The 22,256-nt window shown below is 43.4% G+C and overlaps 1 protein-coding gene across 1 annotated transcript; it reads right to left on the reverse strand.

Annotated features, from left to right (window-relative positions):
• Positions 1–2,103: 2,103 nt before the first annotated feature.
• clstn3 (calsyntenin 3) lies at positions 2,104–22,128 on the reverse strand. Its single transcript, XM_086218202.1, has 19 exons — positions 21,817–22,128; positions 20,916–20,982; positions 17,873–17,995; positions 15,851–16,061; positions 15,551–15,759; positions 14,462–14,611; positions 14,032–14,217; positions 13,643–13,930; positions 12,925–13,037; positions 12,237–12,396; positions 11,457–11,516; positions 11,159–11,307; positions 10,341–10,489; positions 7,392–7,618; positions 7,074–7,235; positions 6,322–6,467; positions 5,925–6,060; positions 2,871–3,055; positions 2,104–2,776 (listed from the first exon to the last, which is right to left on the reverse strand). The coding sequence occupies exons 2-19, from the start codon at positions 20,980–20,982 to the stop codon at positions 2,627–2,629; spliced, it is 2,871 nt and encodes a 956-aa protein (XP_086074328.1). The 5' UTR covers positions 21,817–22,128; the 3' UTR covers positions 2,104–2,626.
• Between the last annotated feature and the right edge of the window lie 128 nt (positions 22,129–22,256).

Below are 22,256 nucleotides of genomic sequence, written 5' to 3' on the forward strand. Positions count from 1 at the left end.
TCTCACAGCTCAACTCTGGATGTAGTTTTATTGCTTTGGTTTATATTGAGCTAACACGGCCAACATGTATTCCCAAATAAAGTTGTGTTTAGTGGAATGACCTTGAGCTAACTGACTCACAGGGAAATTTGTGACTATGAATGGATTTTTATTACACGTATTCTTTCTTGTTCTTATTTTAGCTCAAAAATTGACATAGAGAAAAAATATTTTGTAGCCATAAGATATGTTGTTACACAATTCCATTAATTCACATAACTTGCTCCCACTATTTGATTAATTCAGGGACACAAGAATTTGTCCCACTCTTAAATTATTCTATGGCCAAATGATATAAATGATTTAACAAACTTTGATTAATTTGGGGCCGTCAGACATTAGTTGTTCCTTCATTGCGATTAATTGGAGGTTACAAGATCATTTGCGCCCGTGTGTTGTTTAACATGTGCTACCTAATTAGTCAAATTGTTGGAACAATTATTCCAGGGTATCTTCTGAGTGAGATCAGTGGGCTGCAGCTCTACTGGTTGGTCCTGATCTTGACTGGTGACTTAAGGTAATCACACATTTGCACCACAAGAATTTAAAAGCATATTACTATTTTTTAAGCTCTCTGATCAAGTGGCGACATTCTTAAGAATAAAAAGTTATACGTTTTTGTATCATATCTGACTCAACTAGGGTCTTTACTTCAGTGTAACATGATTCATCCTAAACTTTTAACTGTGAGAGCCCTGACGCAATAAGGAATGCCTCTCCGGGAGACGTCATATAGTGTTTTTATTATGAATTTTGTAATGTTTTCTGACAGTTTTCAATAACAATTAGTCAGCATAATCCATGTCATCATTGTATCAATAATTACAAGTAATGTTCCAATAGTAACATAGTAGTAATATAAGTTATCAACCAATGCAATGTTTATTCCTTCTTAATATCACACTCAAAAACGACAGGCTTTTTTTTACTGACAGGTTTAGCACTGCACATTGATAGGCTACACAGACAGACAGCAAGAGACACAGAGGGGGGAGTGAGGGGAGAGGCAGGGAGGCAGGGGTAAGGGAGAGGCAGAGGAGAAGCACACAGTTGTACATTCATTGAACCAAAGATATCAGATGGTGTGGAAATAAGAAGTATACACACACACACGCGCGCGCACACACACACACACACACACACACACACACACACATATATATATATACATAGATATATATCTATATATATAGAGAGAGAGAGATCAATATCTATATATCTATAGATATAGATATATAGATATATGCATACAAATAAAAGGTTTGAAATGTGAAAACCTGGAAGTGTGAAAGATGACATATTGAGATATCACAACAATGTGCCTTCCTTTTTCTGTGATTCAGATGTTGGCAAATTCTTAAATTACAACAATATTACACACAAAGTAAGAGACACTCATCAAGCCGGGGATTTATCATCCTTATCACTACTACTATTGTTATCATACGGTTTTCTGATGGTGATTACTCAAATGAGAAAAAATTAAAACTGCTCCCCCTGAAAGTGTGCTGAAAATGTGGCTGCAATAATAACAGTAATAATAATAATATCATAATATTCATCATTGTATGTACAGAAAATTCATTACAATCAATACAATCATGACTGCCCAAGCTGAGCTAACATTCTGGAAACAGCAGGGGTAGCGTTACAGTGTGTCTGTGTGTGTGTTTTGCGTGTTTTGTGTGTGTGTGTGTGTGTGTGTGTGTGTGTGTTTTGTTGTTGTACTGTAAGAGCAGTGTGCAGTGAGTAGAACAGTGTTTGGAGAGTCATTTAGAGACATTCTAGTGGTCACTGTGAGATGGATCAGAGGTCAGGCTTGAGTTTTATTGTAGATGGTGATGCTTTGTCATCATCTGGCACAAGTTGGATCTGTAAAGATACAAGTTTGGACCACAGTGACAAAGCATGGACTCAACAGCTGGAGGCTTTAACTGTGTTTCCTTTGAGTATTGCTGAATGTGTGAGGTTTATGGTCAGTAGTTTAACTCTTATCATCAGCCACTAGTAAAATAAAATCGAGAGCCCAAGTTATAATACTAAAACAAAAAAGTGGATGATCAAGGAATGTGTTGAGAGAGGATGCAAAGAGCTTGTGCACAGACTCCTTTGAGTCAGTCTAATAAAGGAGACACGTCGAAATCAAGTCTCTGCCTACTATTCACTGGAGTATGTTGAAGGTTGCTCCAGTCAGGGAGTGTTTCATTCTGTGTTCAATAACAAAAGATGAGTACAATCTGTTCAAAAACCAAGCATTCAGCCAGTGTGACACGAAACAGACACGTTACTGTCTTGTGATTTAGAACTGGTGCGCCACATACAATTTTGGTGGGGTTTGCTCAGGCGGTTAAATTACACTAAATGTATACATTGTGCCACTGAACATTTAGGTGAACAATTGCCCATTGTTGGTTATAGGTCACATATGGCGTTGAGTGTCCGGGTGTTACTGTGAATGTGTTGTGCGTAGTGTTTGTCATTATACATTCCTTATACTAGTGGTGTCAGGAGTCATTGATAATAAAAGTGTTTGACTGGTGAGCCAGTTGGTGGTTTCCATGAGAACTGGTGCAGAAATACATGCAGCTCAATAGCGACGGGCGTTGCCATCTCTCCCCTCTTTCTTGATGATGATTCGCTGGTCGTCACTCGCGTCGTCAGGTGACTCTGCTACCTCCTCATCCTCCTCGCCCTCTCCCTCCGTGTCAGCGGAGATGCCCATACGAGACTCGTAGGACTGAGAGAACGCGACAGTGAGAACCACAACTAAACAGGTGGTCTGTTAAGATTCCAGCCTTCAACGTCAATTTATGGGATTTTTTTTTTTTTACCTCCATAGGGTTGACAATGATGGTGAGAGCGGAATCATCCCATTGGCTGCTACCTTCCTTAGCTCCACCCCTGGCGCCTTCACTGCGACGATGGATGGAGCGAATTCGGAAAACGCCAAGGATCACCATGATAACCAGGAACCCCACACACACCATTATAATAACGGTGGCTGCTCCTGGAACCACTGTCAAACCACACAGGCAGATAATTGTGGATTAAAAATGAACCAGATTAACAGGAAGTTTGCTGGTTTTGTGAAGCACATATGACAGATGTTGTCAACAATACAAAAACCAAAAAAATGACATGATTATAATATTTTCTGCGTAGCCAAAACCTGTTGAAGCTAATCCTTTAACGTTCTCTCCTGGGTGACACGTTACTCTTCATTACTAAAAGCACACTGGATTATTTTGAGTCAATCCCACATACACACCTTGATTCGGTAAGTAAGGACTCGCGTGCATTAATGCACTGTCGAGAATGGTCCCCTACAAATGCCCTACTTCCCCGAGTTGGATTAACATTTAATAAAAGCTTCAGTACCTAATTATTTAGCTTTTATGTGACAGTAATGGCAGGAGGCATCAGACTGCATTCAGACCAAATCAGGCACTTTGGCAAAGATGCAGCTTCTCTAATTCATTCAAACAGGGGTGTAAGTTTTAGTTGCTCCAGTCAGAGCTGCAGCGTGGCATGGAGGAACGCATCCTGAAGTAACGCTGTGGCAGCTAATCATATAAACTGGAGATTAGACAGGAAGATGCCTTCTGCAGTTCCAAGAGCAACAAAGATCACCACAACAGTCTGTGCTGCAAAAGAGGTACAGCAGTCACCTTGTTTTGCTTTATGTCCATTTGTTTTCAGAGGAAATTGAGAAAAAAAAGGTCCATGTGAATCTTATTCCATCTATTTAATGTTGTTTGGCTAGCAGTTTACTACATACATCACTCAACGTAGTGACGCGCCCACATCATTGCACAACCGCCACAATGTCTGATTTGGTCTAAGTGCAGTCTAATGTTTACATTTGTTTGTCTATCCATCACATCCTCTTCAATGTGATATCTAGGTTACGTGTTCAGAAATTTCATCACATTTAGTACATTTGTTCTCCAGAACTCATGGATAAACTGAACAGATGATGGTGTTTGTCTTACAGAAATATCTGACAGCATGCTACATTATTGTAGAGTAAAATCTGCAACTGTATTGTGCTGCAGACTAAGAGAAGATTTGTAAGATCCTGTTGCACACTGAATAATTTGAGTCTCCTCAGCAAGAACAGCCTGATCCGTCCCTTCCTCAAGAGGGCTTCAGTGTGGTGAATCCACTTTGGTTCTTTTATCGATTGGATTAGTAGGAGTCCATACGCTTCTCTTTCGCTCCTTGAGTAACAACCAGCAAAGAGGTCCTTCTTTTCCTCTGGTCGTCCACCACAAGTGTATTGTTTTTTTTATTTGCCTATTGAACTTCAAGTGAATGACAAAGATCCCTCTCAGTTTTCTGTACTCTGCTGTAATAACAACACACACAGTACCATTTCCATCAATCCATCCATTTTCTTCCACCTATCCTGTTAAGGGTTGTGGGGGGGGGGGGGGCGGGCGGGCGGCTGGAGCCTATCCCAGCAGCTTTCGGGCGAGAGGCGAGGTTCACCCTGGACAGGTCACCAGTCCATCACAGGGCCAACACATAGAGACAGACAACCATTCACACTCACAGTCACACCTACAGTCAATTTAGAGTATCAATCAGCCTCGTCCCCTCTTGATGTCTTTGGACTGTGGGAGGAAGCTGGAGTACCAGAGAGAACCGACACAGGAACAGGGAGAACATGGAGACTCCACACAGAAAGATCCTGTGCCCGAGTTGGGGCTCGAACCTGGAACCTTCTTGCTGTGAGGCGACAGTGCTGACCTCTGGACCACCGTGTCTCCTCACATACAGTACATTGCACAATAACAATGTATTTTTGTTACGGGCTGAATGACTCAGACAGGGCAGGTAATTCCTCTAAAAAAAAAAACTTCGTAAAATAATTCGAAGCTCTGAGTAATGTGTGTACTATTGGCTATACAGGTGATAGTGAAATACACTTGAGAGTTGTATCACATCGTTATTTCACAAATCAAACAGATGATAGTCGTTACACTGAAACAGTGCGTGCAAGCTCTTCTCATTAAATTAAGAATCCAACTTGAAGGCACTCAGAGAGCTCATTGCTCTGCCAAGATATTCCAATCTGCATGTCAGGAAAGCAGTGGTGAGAGCGCCCTCGGACCCCTACGTATGTCTGACTTTGTGGCTGTTCCATCCAACAATATGTGGCGAGACCTGATTATTGGATTTTGAATGACAAAGCAAACTACTGCATGCAGTGCGGTTCAAAATATCATTTCTCTTGTCCACTGGGCAGCAATAGAAAATGCACACAATCTAGCATGTTGTTGCACATCACATTTGACATGTTTTAGATGTAAATCAAATGCTATTCATTAGATTATGCTCACTTCCTGTTATAACTGGGTGGCACTGTGTCCATGATTTAAATTCAGCTTGTAGACGTCTTCAGGCTCGGACATCAAACGTCCACAGCAACACGTTCGACGAAAACTCGCAGTCTTCTCGGTAACCCATCAACAAGTTCATGAGACGTTTCTGACCAGCTCGCTTAGAGGACTACATTTAAGTGCTAAAAAAATTCTCCCCCTAATAATAACTTAAGAGTCTTTTGAATTACTTGTAGAGCTCAGCGTGGATAAACATTAGCACAGGTGCTGCCTTCCAGCACACCGTGCTTTAAGTACACCAGTAAGTCTCAAAGATCCAAGACTTATTCAGTTTTTTCTTCATTTCTTTTCAGGTGTAATGATGTTTAAAAATTGTGACTCAACTTTGGAAGTCATTTGACAAATGATGACCTGTGATAATTGTTCTATCCTGATATTGGATCAAACTTCTTGCTTTTGTCTTTTATTGTAAAATCTGATGGAGAAACGTTCAATGTGAGAATCTTTGTTAAAACCAAAAAGCAGGCAGACAAGTCTCACCTGAGTTGCGGTGTTGATTGGGTAAAGTGTGCCCGCTCAGCTCTCCAGCATGGTGAGATGGATGGAGGAACTGCTGCTGGGAGGCCAGCAGGTGAGATGGGTGGTAGAGGCTGTCCAGAGAGTGGAGGAAGTTCACCTACAAGGGGAAGAAACACAAGATAGACAGAATTCACAACAATATTTGCAACACTCCATCCAGTGTTTATAAGAACACATAATCCGTATTCTGCAACGGTCAAAGCAGTTCTTCAAGTATCAGAGTTTGACAGTCTTATCACTCGCTTTTAACATAAAATGGTGTTAGAATATGTTAAGAATTACCTTCCATGCTCGTATCTAAAGGACTTTATCTATATTCCAGTACCAGAGGTGTTCCGTGACTGATGCGTCTGCTCACCTCCAGAGTCAACTCATTACTGGTGTATCTGCCATTCATCTCAGAACAGGACAGGCGGAACCGCCTCTCGAAGCGGGCCGAACCTCTAGCCAGGCGGTAACGGACTGAACGAAGGACGTCCTCATACACAGAGATGGATTCGGCACCTGGAGGGAGCACGGAAACAGAGAAGCTGGAACATGAAGAGGGCGCTTGGTGAAGTCAGCACTGAGACCTCAAGCGATGAGGAACTAGTGCGTAGTTCTCATTGAGAGCAGGAGGGAGCTGCTATTTGCTTATATGCTTCTATTTTCTTATTCACCATTTACTGAGAGATAAGGAGTTTTGTATGATCTCAACAATTTGCTGAAGCACAAACAGAAACAAGAGATCTTTTAAAAAAAAAAAAATCTCCTGCTGCTTAAAGTGGGAGGGTGACGCCACATAGTTCTCTGCACTGATCAGTATTCAGCATCTTTTGAATATAAATGTGACGTGGGTTGATTTGCATCTGATGCCAGGACTGTCAATCACACCCACAGCCTCCTTTAAATTACACTCTGACTTTTGACTGGCTGAAGTTTAACTTTGATTGTTTTACAGTAAAATCTGCAAGGGACTGACAAACAAGTGAGGTACAGATGTTTTTCTGACATACAGTTTGTTGTCTTGTGTTGCTTGTCTTAAAATGTTTTTTTTGGAACAATTCACTTGTCAGCATAATGACAAAAGCAATGACATGTTATATACGGTCATTTTTCATGATGTGTCACCTGTGATGGCGATATAGGCAGTGGTATTGATGATTTCCAAGCCTCTCTCTCGCACAACGTCCATGTCCACCAGAAGCTCCTCCCTCTCTGGGTTAAGCTCTTCTCCCAGGGGTTGGACCTCACAGCCGTCCAAAGTGTGAGCCACGGCGTCGGACATTAGAGCTGAGAGCCCCCAGAAAGCGGTTATGAGAATATGAAGTGCATATAAAAAATGCAGATGGCCTCATTTACAATTTTAACAGTATGTAGACATTGTACCTGGGTAGAGTCGAGTAACGTTAAGAAAATCTGTTTAAGATGAGATGTGGTCTGACTCACCTCCACCTTCCATTCCCTGTGCAGCCGTGTTGACAGCATGAGACAGAGAGCAGACGATCCGTAATTCTGGGAAAAGAGGAACGCCTCGGGGGCCTTCAAACTCAGGGGCAGGACGAGCCAGATGGGGGCCGACGCCAGACAGGGAGATTTGAGGGGCATCAGGCTGGAGGACCACCAGGTAGCCCTCAAGCTGCTTGAGGGACAGACAACTCTCCTCGTTGAAACATCTGGCAGGAAGGATGGAGGGAAGTGTGTGTGTGTGTGTGTGTGTGTGTGTGTGTGTGTGTGTGTGTGTGTGTGTGTGTGTGTGTGTGTGTGTCAGAGCAAAGAAAGAGAAAAAGAAAAATATGATTAACGTAGCTGTTTGCAGAGCATGCTGAAGCAACGCTGTCACTGATTAGCCACACTGGCGGATATCTCAGCAACTATTGTGTCTACAGTGTAATGACGTCCATCTTCTACAATCATGGTGACCCGAAAATGAAGCCCGATGGCTGACGCATCCCTGACCTCCCCTGCAGTGGTTTAACGATCTCAGCAACTTCTGGACCAAATCCAACATGTTTTCTCGATAAGGCTTCCTAACGCTGCCTTGACTCTAGCTTGTATCTTTGTGACACTAACGTCAGACGACACTGGCACTGCTCTTACAAATTGTTTGCAAAAGACAGAGCAAGTCAGACAGGCTGCTTACATCTAGTTCTACATTTGCAGTATAATTCAGCATCATATTTGAAAGGGGATTAAGCAGAGCGCGCACGAGTGTGTGTGTGTGTGTGTGTGTTACATTTCCACTATCAGAGTGAGCAGCTGCTTCTATCGGCCTCTCCAGAAGGGCCTGCTGTTCAGCCATCTGGGTAACTCCTGGCCTCAAATCAATCTAATCTTCACACACGCAATAAAACACGCTGGAGAGAAAGAAAAAAAACTGTGGTACACTTGGGCTGAAACAAAAAAAATCTGTCCATGACCTTGAATCACAGGGATCTTAAAAACTGTTAACAAAAGCCCTCCGGTGCAGACTCATGGCCTGAAAATCATTCTCATTTTATGAAAACTCCAACAAAACAACAGCTCTTGAAGACATAATAAAAATATCTGTACAGGCTGAGAGTTTGATCACATCTGCTTTGTCAGCTTGTTTCCATAGAATAAAAATATAAATACACAGTTTACAACATACATGCACTGGACTGTACTTCCCGGGTGAATTAATATTTCATCAACTAAAAGTGACTGCTAAAGCCAGAGAGCCAGTTTGCAGTTGTTAAGCGTGGCTGAGCACTGACCCGAAAAAAGAAGAGTTTGCATGCTTTTTATTTCACAGTCAGGTGATCCAGAGCTCAGTGAAACAATGTGGGATAATTTCTACTCAAGAGATAGACAATCCTGACTGCATACATCTGCCACAATGGTTAAAAAAAAATAAACCCAAAAAAAAACAACAGCATTTTAATCAATTTATTAATGAGTGGTCCGATACGTGTGTTTAAAATTTTGACTCAAAAGAAATCGGAATGCACTGATGTGAAAATACAGTCAAATGTTAAGATTGCTGTGATGGCCTATATCTGATTTTTAAAAGATCTGTATAAGAATAATTTTCTAAAACATTTACATTTTCTTTACTCCGAAAAACACATAAATGTTGTGAATATGAAAACGGACGTTCTTTTTTAAATTTCTGAAACCTTTAGAAAGGCCCCCAAATTATATTTACTGTACAGAGCCACTTTAAAAAAAATGGGCAAGGAACTCTTCTGTTTATGGACTTGTAGAACTTAAAGAAAGTCTGATCTACTGAATGTTTAAAATGCACACACACACATGCACACACACACACACACACACACACACACACACACACACACAATAGCAGTTAGACAGGAATAATTATCTGATGTTTTTATCGACCCAGTTTTACTCACTGGAAAGACACTGACCTATTAAAATTGTCACTTCCTAGAAACACTGGACCTCATTCATGAAATATTCTCAGGCGCAAATTTGTTGTCAAGAACAACGGGACTTTTTAAACCCCAATTTAGGTTTTATAGGCAGGAAGCAAAGCCTGACATCTATCGTGCTCATCTACTGTAATATTACAGTCTTTGCAAGCCTGGGTGATTGCCAGTTCTAGGAGGGGCACGATAGATGTCAGGAGCAAAGAGTTACAAATAGCTTTGCCTCCTGATTGTAAGACTTAATTGAGGACTACAAAAGGTCCTAAATCATCTCAGAGCAAATTTGTGCAGAACATTTCATGGGCGAGACCTACTGTACCCCGGAGGGAAGAATGAGAGTTATTCTTGGAAGCCAATTTATCAATAATAGAGAATAATAAAGTCAGATCATGAATGACAGATATAAATGGCACCGAATGAACCGGCTCAGGTTACAAACCAACAAAACCTCGGTTACTCTAAAACCAGGCAAATTGATGTAACTTGGAGGCTGAATGAACAAAAAGATAAGATATTCCTTGTTATCTGTTGCTTTGACATATTTTCTGTAGAATCATCTTTTCATGCCACACCGGTCCTTATCAGAGCGGAGGCAAGGTTCACGTTTGATGAGTTCAGTGTCAAAGGCGTAAGACGCCGCACCGCCCAGAGTATGACTCTTCATCTGACAACTCCTGAGTGCCAGAGAGGATGTTGCCTGTCAAGACACTTGCTGAACTGTTAGCAAGAGTCTGATGCATCATTTGTGAGATACAAAACATTCCAGTGGCATAATTTCCATAATAGTGAAGCAATTTTCCCGCAGCCTGCTTTCATCTCCTACTGGTGCAGAATTACTTTACAAAAACAGCTGGAATGTGAAAAGTGAGCCATGCGTGCTCGCTCCCTATCTAACAGCCAGTTGCAATGAATACCTCCATATTACTGAATTCAAACATGTGTGTTAAGGGCTGATCCTGTCTATGTGTGTGAGTGTCTTCTGTACCTGAGGGAGGTGGTAAGTTTGAGGGGTCGGACTCCAGGGGTGGCGAAGCGTAGTGAGTTTCTGTAGGTGACCTGCTGCACTGCACGGTTAAAGCTCTCAATGTCGTCTCCCTCCAGCACCAACACTGACTGGCTGGGATTCACATGAACCTGCAAGTTGGAAAAGTTCCTGTTAATTTACATAAAGAGCAGGAAAACCACTGGACTTTTAATTGTGTTTAAAGCCAAACTTCTCAAATCAAAAACAGGTGAAGGCTAACCCATGAAATGGAAAGCAGAATTAAGATTCTTTAATTGCATATTCCCTTTGCACTTTAATACGCCTCTTCATTGGCAGGAAAAAAACACATGTAAGTGCTTTTGCTTTGGGTGGCACGGTGGTGCAGTGGTTAGCACTGTCACCTCACAGCAAGAAGGTTCTGGGTTTGAGCTCTGACGAGGCTGATTGATACTCTAAATTGACCGTAGGTATGGCTGTGAGTGTGAATGGTTGTCTGTCTCTATGTGTTGGCCCTGTGATGGACTGGTGACCTGTCCAGGGTGAACCCCGCCCCTCGCCTGGATGGATGGATGGATGGATGGAAAAAAATAATGGGATTCTGACATAAAAAAAAACCCACAACCAAAACAAAAGGCATACATTGCTGAATAGGTGACAAATGCATCCAAGGCAAATAAAGTTAAAAAAAAATCATTTTTAATTTCAGCTACGTAAAATGAAATTTTACAATTCAGAAAAAAGATCTCCAAAATAAACATCTGAGAAAACAAGGTAATGTCAGTATCCCCTCCTTGTGTGAGGCGGTATGATAGTGTTACCTTCATGCCAGAGCCCAGAGTCTCCAGGTCTCCAAAGTCGAGCCCCTCCCTGCAGGCGTACAGACACTCAACTACGCTGTGAGGCTCCACGCTGCCGGGACGCACTGTCACCCCCGACAACAAGCCATGGTAACCACCCACATATTTCACTAAAACCCAGAGACAACGCACGGTGAGCACATATATCAACAAACAATACACCTTCTAATATGCACATAAGTAATACACCTCAAAGGGAACGGGTCTCTCTGGACACCTTCATGCTGACAGGGAGAAAACCAAATGAAAAGCAGATCACCTGATTCTTTGCCCTCTGGGATGGTGTTGTTTAGTATCTCCCGCTGCTTCTCTTCTGGCTCTGCAGGGAAAACCAATTGGGGGCAAATGAGAATAGGAGAAGAGAAAACAGTAGCGCACAATGGGAAGGAAACAAGCATGAAAAGAAGGTGAGAGCAGGACTGAACGGAGATTGACAGGAATAATGAAAAATTTAATAGACACAAGCAGGTCGGTGTGAGAAAACGCAGCCAAAGAACCTGTAGATGATATTCAAAAATGAATCGACTCCTCATTATCTAGGAGCAGCTGCTGCCGCGCCAGCTAGCAAGCGACTTCCACTGTGGATGGGAGTGTGAGACAGCCAGTGTTTCTAGCTGCTAATTGGCAGCCAGAGATTCTGATTTTTATTGGTGTAACTGGCTGATAGCTGTCTGGCCCTCATGTTGCTCTGCTACCCTGAATAATTGATGAGTCAGTTATATTATTAGCCCTTAAAGACAAATTTTTTAAGTAAGTGAAGAGAGGGAGTGAAATGGGCTGAGCAAAAGCCCTTATGGAGGTTCATAACTTGTGGACAACAAAACTGCAGAATCTTCAACGCAGGGCGGGATGAGTGATTTAGATGTCACTGACTGAGGAACGCAAAGGCAAAGCAAACTGCTGCTCGCAGGATTTATGCAAAACATTTTTCATGATTCCTCTCAGCTTGCACACATTTCTGTCAAAATCAATCACCATGCCGGAATGAAATATACGCTGTAACTCCGCCAGCATCTCCTCGTATATTTTAGTGTCTCACCCCAGCAGGCGCCGATGAACATTCTCTGGTGGGGGGCAGGGTTTGGGATCGCTCCATTATCGTGGATGAGAGCGGGGTCGAAGGTCACGCCGTCGACATAAAGGGTCACAGACGGAAACTGGACACTGAGTGAAAGGTGATGCCACTCGCTGTCACAGACCTGTTAACCAGAGATAAGACAATGTGAGCTGAATATTTTCTGGTTTGTGAATATTAAGTCTGAATAAACTCCCGCACTTGTTTGTTTTGGCTTTTACGTGATGGACTGTGTGCATACAGACGGAATTCAAAGATGAAATACGAGAAGAATCTTAAGACAAAAGGCCAGAGGAGAGAGAGACGGGTAATAAGATATCGTGGTTCAGACAAAAGGGATTTGGCAAATCTTCTGTGTATCAGCTCAGTATCTTTTAATCCACACAACTGCAATCTGTCTGGGACCAGTGACTCCAGTCAAAACATGCCTCATCACGCCCCACACACACCATCCCAGGCAGGTGCGTAAGCTGGCCTCATGATCAATGCTTCTAACTAAACCATTCTCTCTTCTTTATGTATTCCATGGATGAATATAACCTTACGTGTACAGTCTGAATTTCTTCATTTACAGTTTCATTTTAAGGAACAAATACAGAAGAACAGTGCAAGTGAGAACATCAAAGCTTGGCTGACACTGCTCCCCCAGTACCTGCTCCAGTTTCCACAAGAACTTGACGGGCCGTGCAGCAGAAACGTCGGGCCAGTAGAAGAGAGAGAGACGGCAGCCGTGAACGGAGAGAGAGTAGTGAGAGAGCGAGTCATCTATAGAGCAGAGAGAGAGAGAGAGAGAGAGAGAGAGAGAGAGAGAAGGAAATAATTGGTGGGTCAGTTCAACCTTATCAGACTGTATTCAGCCACGTCTTCCCTGAATATCCACAGAAACAAAAGAGTTTCTTGTGGATTTTTATCTCTTTTTATTTCTCGGTGATTCAAGTCTCTGATATATTGTTGCCAGGCTTATCGCTGTTGTTTATCGAGGTGAGATTTGCTGAACATGTAGCTTTTCAGCAATGCCCCTTCCAAAGTCAGAAAGATATACAATTCACATGATATACACAATATTCCTCCTGGCACAATTGCAGTGTTTTACTGTTCTTCTGCTGTCCACTTGGCTGCTCAAGTGGAGCACCAGGGGGTTAAGTGCCTCCCTCAAGAGCACCTTAGCTGTAGAAGCTATAAACATTTAGCGTCTTTTTTCCTCCTTCTGTGATTTTCCCTGCAGCTCTGAGGATCTGAGATGATAACCCTCTGAAAGCAAGAGGTCTGATTGCTTGAATGAAAATAGTGAAGAGGTTTATTTTGCTTTTCTTTCCCTCGCTGTTGTTTACAATTTTGGATGAACGTATTCATCGAGCTACACAACACACCGTTCTTGACAGTGCTGCACACAATAGTCTCCTCCTCCTTGCGATTTCCTCTGGTTTGAGTCGTGGCAGGCTGGATGTTGGCGCCTCCCCTGCGCATCCACAACTGGAGGGTGAAATGATCGCCAGATAATGCCGAGACAACAGAGTTAGGCACCACAGCGACATGGTTTGATCCGTTGAAGGAGAAGACCAGAGAGGAATCAGAAGAGGGAAGGGTGGGGAGAGATGAGGTCCAGTTTGCTGCAGGTGATGGAGGTGGGAGAAGGTCCACCTCACCCCGAACAGCACCTGATGAAGACATAGCTGATGCTGATATCACTGAGAAAAATAACCATCAAAACAAAACAAAGCAGGATCAGTCACGTTTTCCTGTAAAAACCGTAACTCACCACACAGCCGTCTCACAGATCTGTCTGAGTAGCTGTCTCGGTCACAGCCCTTCCCGATGTGGCCGGTCTGAAGCTCTACGGTGGCCTGGATGTTCCACACCGTCTCCTCACAGGTCTCCAAATGCAAGCTGGGGAACAGCGGGATGCTACCTGATCCAGGTGTGTATTCCACACGCTTGGTCCATCCTGAAAAAGAAAAAACAAAAAACACCCAGAGAAAGTGTAGTAATAGTATTAATGATACTATAAATAAACTGTCAGTTTAAATAAGTACTCTTCCCTCAAAATCAATGAGCTCAACAACACTAATAAAAGCTCTTGATATAAACATGACTCATAGAAACACCAGCCCACACAGTTTCGTCCAAAAGGCAGCAGATTCAAATAAAATGAATTTTCAGTTTATTCTAGGATGATTGACATTTATTACCCATCCAGCCAGGTTTGCAGGACGGCTTGACCGTGACAACAACCTGGGCATCAGCTTGAGCACGGTTCTTTCCGCAGTCGAAGGCGGTCACCCAGAAAGTGTGAACACGCTGATGCTTTGAATCCAAAGGCTCTGTGTTCTTAATGTTACCTAGGAGACAGAGAGCAGGGACGAGAGAGACAAAAGAAAGGAAAAGGGAAAGAAAGACATGAAAAAAATGAAACAAAGACTAAAATGGGAACAGAAATAGATGGTTAGTCATCACACTTCTAGCTTGTGTCACTGAAATCTCCATCTATGCACATTTACACTAACCCACAGTAGCATATATTCAGGAATAGAAAAGAATGTATACAGAACTGACAACAAAAAAAACAGAGGGGGCTTCCTTCTTTCTGAGACAAAGATAACACCAAGTATCTGATTGTCTGACAGCGCTCAGCATGCCAGCTGACAAACAATAGGTAGTAGACAGAAGATGCTGTAGCGTGATGAGAGAGAGAACCAGAAAGATGAAAGACAACGCAAGACAAGCCCACAGCATGTGAACAAGGTCAGAACAAGAGGTCTCTGTGTTGCTGTACCAGTCTGACCCAAAAGGAGCTGCCCGCCCTCTCTGAAAAATCCTCCAAGTCACTGAAAATTCTGCAGAGTCATACTAAAACAGCTCGATCCGGTGCTCCTCGGCTGCTGTGTCGTATAACAAAATGTCCACAATTAGAAGGCAGTCAATGGATTCAATAACAACAAGGAAGTGAGGGAATATACAAGTGGCAAGGAACAAAAGGATGCTATATAAAAGTGAACAGCTGCTGCAGAGTCTGAACAACGATCCGCCCACGCAAAGTCTATTTTAACATTTTTTGGTATATACCTGCGAGAAGAATGAAGTACCTGCAGTCGTTTCATTCTGTTGCTATGCAGACATCATTTTTTTGAATACAATGCGTACATAATCAACTGAATAGTTACTGGAATGAGTTCTTCTGCTCGCAAACATTCAGAAGGAAAAGTGCAGAGAGCAAAAAAGACATATGGTGGTTACAAGTGGAGAATGACAAAAACTGATGTATAGAAAATGTATCTCACCATCGTTATCAATAGCAAAGGGCACATTGGGAGTGATGATGTCATAGAAACAGATCTGGCTGTATTGCGGGGAGCAGTCGGCATCCAAAGCTTCCACGCGCACGATACGGTCAAAGAGACGGCCCTCTGGGACTGAAGCCTCATAGCGACGCTCAACAAACACAGGGGAGAACTCGTTGACGTCGTTCACTCTCACATGCACAGTAGCCCTGAGAGACGGAGAAGGCAGCAAAACAGGAGGGTGAGGATTTACAATTCATATCTCAATTAATCTTTAATAAGGAGTACAAGACAACACACTTGTGGGACTTCTTGCTGTTGACTCCATCAGGACCCTCTCCACAGTCGTAGGCCTGGATAGTGAAGCTGTGCTCCCGCTGGCTCTCACAATCCAGCGGCTCCTTGGACCGAACCAAACCCTCACCAGTAGAGCGGTCCAGAACCACCGCCTCAAACTGGACCACGCCTGAACCTGAGGGGCCATTGTGCACCCGGAACCCACAAATTTCACCTGTGTGAGAGAAGGAGATGGAGTGAGGGTGGCATGGAGAGGAGAGAGAGAGAGAGAGAGGATAAAGATATTCTAAGTTTTCCATAATAATGATTTTTTTCTAACATTGTATTGTTTCAAATACTGCCTGATCAGCAAAGTCTGCTTAACAAACTTCTACAGAATACAAAACGGACTCTTAATAAGGTCAAAAAGGAGAGATCGCACAACTGCCAAGTTACCTGATTTGCATTGTCATTGTCAGTTTTTATTACGCGTCATTATTTTAAAGCACTCTGCGGTCTGGTTCTTATAAGCTTATGTGAGTTTTTGTGGCCTCATGTACCTCAAATCCTGCAACAAAAACTCTTGCCAGCAAATCCCCAGTTGAGGTTTAAAACTGCAGAAGCCCCGAAAAACTTTGGAGCAGCTCTTCATTTGACTCTTTCATTTGACTTTTATGGCCGTGCTTGTCTGCAATGGCTAATCATTCAGTGCCCCTGTATTTGCAGTTCTTATCTGTATTACTCCAACAATTTCTGTTTTTCTTTCTGTGAAACACTTTCGGAGCTACAAAAAAAGGAAAAACGTATTAAATATTGCACAGTACTGCAGTGGTTGGCACTGTCACCTCACAGCAAGAAGGTTCCGGGTTCAAGTCCTGGCTCCATCACAGGATCTTTCTGTGTGGAGTCTCCATGTTCTCCCTGTGCCTGTGTGGGTTCTCTCTGGTACTCCAGCTTCCTCCCACAGTCCAAAGTCATCAAGAGGGGACGAGGCTGATTGATACTCTAAATTGACCGTAGGTGTGACTGCGAGTGTGAATGGTTGTCTGTCTCTATGCGTTGGCCCTGTGATGGACTGGTGACCTGTCCAGGGTGAACCCCGCCTCTCACCTGAAGGCTGCTGGGATAGGCTCCATCACAGGACCAACGCATAGAGACAGACAACCATTCACACTCGCAGTCACACCTACGGTCAATTTAGAGTATCAATCAGCCTCATCCCCTCTTGATGTCTTTAGACTGTGGGAGGAAGCTGGAGTACCAGAGAGAACCCACGCAGGAACAGGGAGAACATGGAGACTCACACAGAAAGATCCTGTGATGGAGTTTGAACCTGGAACCTTCTTGCTGTGAATAATACAATAAAGATGTATTTACAGTTTCAGAAACACTCTGAAAACATGTATTGAAATCAATTTTAGGCACATTTTACATTACAGGTATGCTAGACTTCCTTTAAGCTTTAAACATTATTAGAATAGAATAAAATGAATGCAGGTGAGACTTAAAATAAAACCCTAAGAATAGCATCCGATCCTCCCAGGCTGACAGGAGTTGAAAGCAGGTTTTTGCCAGACACATAATTTCCACGTCCATTGTGACAGCAGGTCAGTAAATTTCAGGGAGCCCCAGAGTAAATCTAGGTGTTCTGTTAAAATGTGACCTAACAAGGTTATACTCAGGACGTCGGAGCGCAAACGTGATACTTACCTCAGCGAGCTGCTGACTGCTCCGGCAACGAAGGCTCGAATTACACTATGATGGTCTAAAAATAGGGAGTGAATACGCTGCCTAATATTTAGTCTCTCTATTGGCAAACATGGCAATGACACGAGTGAAGTTTACAATTTTAAGTCCAAGTGAGCGCACAAACTTAAATTAAGCAAATTGGTCACACAGCTGAGGACTCATGATAGCTACGAAGTTAGAAATTTATCAATTTGGCAGGAGGAGCTGTTGATCTGACCTATTTTCCACCAGTTCTGTGGCTGTTTGAGCAAATTCATGAAATATTTGAGGACATTTCATCCTGCATATTTGTGTTACCAGCGTAGTGTAGCGGAGCGTCTTTGTCCAGGGCAAAGAGTGGGGGATTGAGCAGCACAGTGTTGTCGTTCTCCATGACAATCCCCTGGTACTCTGTCTCGATCCATGGCTTGTGCTTATTGGCTGAGAAGAGACCAAGGAGGCTTTGGGTTAAATGGAGCAATTAAAGGAAACCAACTTGCCTATTTTTAACACTCCATTAGGGGGAGGACAGGATGAGAGTGTGCATGAGTGGGGCAAAATACACATTGTAGGCGTGATCACAAAGACACAGCTTAATCACACTCAGACCCTCTTTCTTCTGTTCTCTGTACAAACTCCCTTCCCTCGTTTATGTCACTCCACACACACCTTCCTTGGCAGTTTAATTAAAACCACACAGAGGTATATTGCTCATATCCGTCAGCCCGCCATCGAAGCCGCACAATAACGTATTGAGAAACAGCTGAGTCAAATGCAAATGCCTGAGGTTTACTGTGAATTTAACCTTTAATCGCGAATCAATTATTCATCCGTGTGCTGAATGTTCTGTGCCGAGTGATCAAAGGCCAAGTTAATGAGCAAGAAGGATGCCGATTTTACACTGCAGCAGAGAGCCAAAGCAGAGCGTCTGTTGTCCTCAATCTCTGGTGCTGGAGAATCAGACAGTTAACACAAGACTCATGCGTGGCAGTTGCTTGGGTATATTCAAGTGAAATTTCCAGAAAATCTGACTGGAAATCATTATGCCGTCTCATCTTTGTGACGCTTCAAAAACAAAAACAACAACAACAAAAATGCTGCCGGTTCTGATTCTGAACAAACGCGTCCGTCTTCTAAGACCTGTCTGGGTTTTGTTTTGTTTTTTATGTTTGATTTGGAGAGTGGTGGGTTGTTGTTGTTTTTTTGCCCTCTGTATAACGATTTTATTTCACTCAGCTGCTGTACTTTAGTGAAGCATTGAGCCAGATGTCTTTTATTTGCATTGTTGCTGTGTCACTATAAATACACTAAATATGGTGTTTGTGACTCAGTTACATTTACATGACAGCAGTTCCTATTAGCTCCATCTCAGCTAGATCCAACAAAGTAATGATAAAAACGATACATTAATATCGCAGTCTGTGCTGCTGTTGCCCTTGAATGTTATATTTTCAATTCTAATGGAACCTTTTTCATAAAGAGATTAATTTGACAATGAAAGCTAACATGTGATTCATGTGTCGAAGTAAAGATGTTCAGGTACCATTTTCCTGTTCTTTTTTTTGTTTGTTTTTTTTGCATACGTGAACTGATCCAACACCAGCCTGATGAAAGCGTGTATACACGCCTTTCAGGTTGTAAAACCTTGAACAAATACGTCCTCAGAATGACGCAACAGAAATTTGTTTATCATCTACTTGGACAGTCGCCCTCCATACAGCCTTGATACTGAACAGGTCAACGTTTTATTGATGGGACTGTAAAATTTTGACACATTGCTGATGTTTTTCCAGCTCTTTCTGACTGATGTTACACGTCGACCATTTCGTCTTCGCTGCCCTAAAACCAGTCGCCAGTGAAAGGACGGTCCAACTTCCTGTCTAGGTTTAGGTTGCTTTAAGAATACTGGTTACATAGATTGGTCTAGAACACAAACAAGAACCCCAAAAAGTTCTATTTTTCCCTATTTTCTGCTGAATAAAATGACTAATTGATTGATAGAGAAAATAATCAGTACATCCATGTACAATAAAATAACTGTTAGCAGCAGCTCAGGCTACTTTAAATCCTCCTTCTATTAATTCTTATAAACTCAAGACATTTTTCTTTTAACAACAGGAGATAAAATTCTTGTTAAATATGAACAAATATGCGCCACCGAGAACTCTGCCAGAATAAAATGTTGTAAAAATGACAAAGTATTCTTGGTTCGCTCCGATGAAACACAGTCTGATCTCGAGACCACGTCCAGTCTGATCGTGTCTCCTCATCTATTTCCAACGTCTCTTTTTTTTGGTCATTTATGTCCCACCCTGTGTCCTCTCAGCTCATCTGCCCCTCCCTCCCTCCTCTGTTATGTAGCATTAATCTGAGCATCAGGCTGGTGGATTACATTCGGGATTACAGATTGAGAGGCATCCCATTCCATCTCTCTCTGTCTCCCTTGGCACTCCTCCTCTCTCTGTCACTCTATCGCTCTACACCCCCCCCCCCCCACACACACACACACACAAATTCTCCCATATCTCACATTATTTCCTCTCCTTTTTCCTTGTCACCTGATCTCACATTCCAGCCCCCACCCACCCACCCACCCAACCCCACCACCACCACTTCTTCTTCACTCCCTCCTTATCGGTCTGCGTCTTTTTGGCCACATCTCTCTCCTGTCACTCCTCCCTCGGTTCTGTCTCTCATTTCCCCTGCCTCTCCTTCCTCCCTCTGTGCTTCTCTGACACTCCATCTCTCCATCAACCTCCTCCCTGAATCGTTTGCCTCCACCACATTCTCTGACAACCTCCCTCTGCACTGTCAGTTTCGTTCGCCTCTCCCCTGATAATCATTGGGAACAGTGATTTTGAATCACGGTGATCGAGGACGGTAAATATGCCGGGAAACAGATTTATCATCTTCTTGGAGCACTGGTCAAACAGCCACACTGGGTCACCACAGTCATAACACACACACACACACACACACACACACACACACACACACACACACACACACACACACACACACACACGCGCGTGCCAGTTTATCAGGTTCACCTACGTACAACTGATGCAGTAGCGTCAACCCTGATCCATGTAAACAGGAGACACACAATGGGAGGAATAGCTGTCAATTTTAAACGAGAAAAGTTGATTATTAACTCCCCCCTACATGGGTGTACCTCATAAAATGGCAAGCGGGTGTATATGTGATCCTAATTATCACAGGACAGATGAGGGTTATCAATAAAGTCACCAGGAGCATTTCAGGGCACAACAACCATGGTCAAGGTCTTCACACTCCCACGACCCCGTCGACCATTACCATAACACTTCACATGAAACAGTCAAAAGGATGAGGAACTGACCTTTGTTGCCACTGGCAAACGAAGTCAAGCAAAGGAAGAGGAAGGAGAGAAAATTCTTTCTGTCCATCTGGGTGAGGAAAGGACAGGTAGAGTGGGTAACAGGGTGGGGTGAGGTAGGGGAGGAGGTGAGGAGGAATACAGTACATGCATCAACATCCGAACAGCATTGCGAGAGACAGGTACAGTCAGAAGACAGGCACGGGCTGTATTTCATAACCTTTGACTGCAGTCATATTCGCCCTCATGCACTAATGCAGAGGTGCATACTGATTCAGAATGAATACACTGTATTTGTGCTCCCCATTATGCTGTATTTCAGCTGCCTTCACAATCAGGCTGACACGGTTGCAGCTGGAGAGCCTAGAATAGCATATATGGAGGATGCACGTTCCCACTGTGTGTGTGTGTGTGTGTGTGTGTGTGTGTGTGTGTGTGTGTGTGTGTGTGTGTGTGTGTGTGTGTGTGTGTGACTGGAATAGGTTTTGCATGTGGCTGTGTGGGTGTTTTTCCCATATATCAATTGTGGTTTGTTAGGAAGGTACAAAATGCAAAGTGGTTGAACCCACAACTGAAAAATGTGTGTGTGTGTGTGTGTGTGTGTGTGTGGGGGGGGGGGGGTCAGTTCTCATTGACATAACAAGCCTCATCATTGCTGCAGTCCTTGAGAGGTTACACACCAACATATGAATATCCTAATGAGCAGATATAATACATGAGTGCTCACAGGTTGTCCTGGACATCCAGCAGGAGCAGCAACATGCTATGCGACAGCCCGTTTACATTACACGCTGCTATTGACACACGTTGCTCCTTGGCTGCCTATCACAGCCATATTGCGACCTCACACTGGAGTCAGGAGCGACAAATGCCGCAGAAATGAAGGTTAGCAGTTTGACATTACCGTGGTGAGTGCGGTGATGCTCCTGGTTGGTACCCAGCCTCTACGCTCGCAGCATCCGCCTCTCACGCCCCTGCCGCTCGGCTCGGCAATCCCCCGCAAACTGAAGCAGACCTCCAGGTAGAGGATGCGCAGACAAGCGGCCTCTAGCTCAAGGAATATATATATCAGGTCGACGGTGGAAACGGTGAGGAGAGGTGTGAGGCAGATTAAGAGACGGATGCCCTTGTTTTTTTCGGTTGTACGGAGACGAAAGGAGAGAGTCGGTGGGAATGTTACGCTGACGTCCCCTCCCTCTCTCGGCGTGTCTTAACCCGCCCACACTGCGTCCTTCTCTCTCTCTCTCTATCTCCCTGGCACCCACCAGTCCTCCACCAGACTGCTGCTCTGGCTGTTTTTTGCTGTTGAACGCACATTGAGAATGACTCAAACCCCGACACAGC

Source organism: Aulostomus chinensis, chromosome 11, assembly GCF_037954235.1.
Source record: "Aulostomus chinensis isolate RoL2024-O1b breed Wild chromosome 11, RoL_Achi_v1.0, whole genome shotgun sequence".
In the NCBI taxonomy this organism is placed as follows: Eukaryota; Metazoa; Chordata; class Actinopteri; order Syngnathiformes; family Aulostomidae; genus Aulostomus; species Aulostomus chinensis.

What these genes read in the sequence shown, in the direction of transcription:
- clstn3 (XM_086218202.1), bottom strand. Translation starts at nt 20,982, where the DNA reads ATGGACAGAAAGAATTTTCTCTCCTTCCTCTTCCTTTGCTTGACTTCG. An exon ending in CCCAGAGGGCAAAGAATCAG is followed by an intron (nt 11,308 to 11,456) that starts GTGATCTGCTTT and finishes TCTGGGTTTTAG; the next exon opens with TGAAATATGTGGGTGGTTAC. An exon ending in ACAGGGAATGGAAGGTGGAG is followed by an intron (nt 7,236 to 7,391) that starts GTGAGTCAGACC and finishes GGGGGCTCTCAG; the next exon opens with CTCTAATGTCCGACGCCGTG.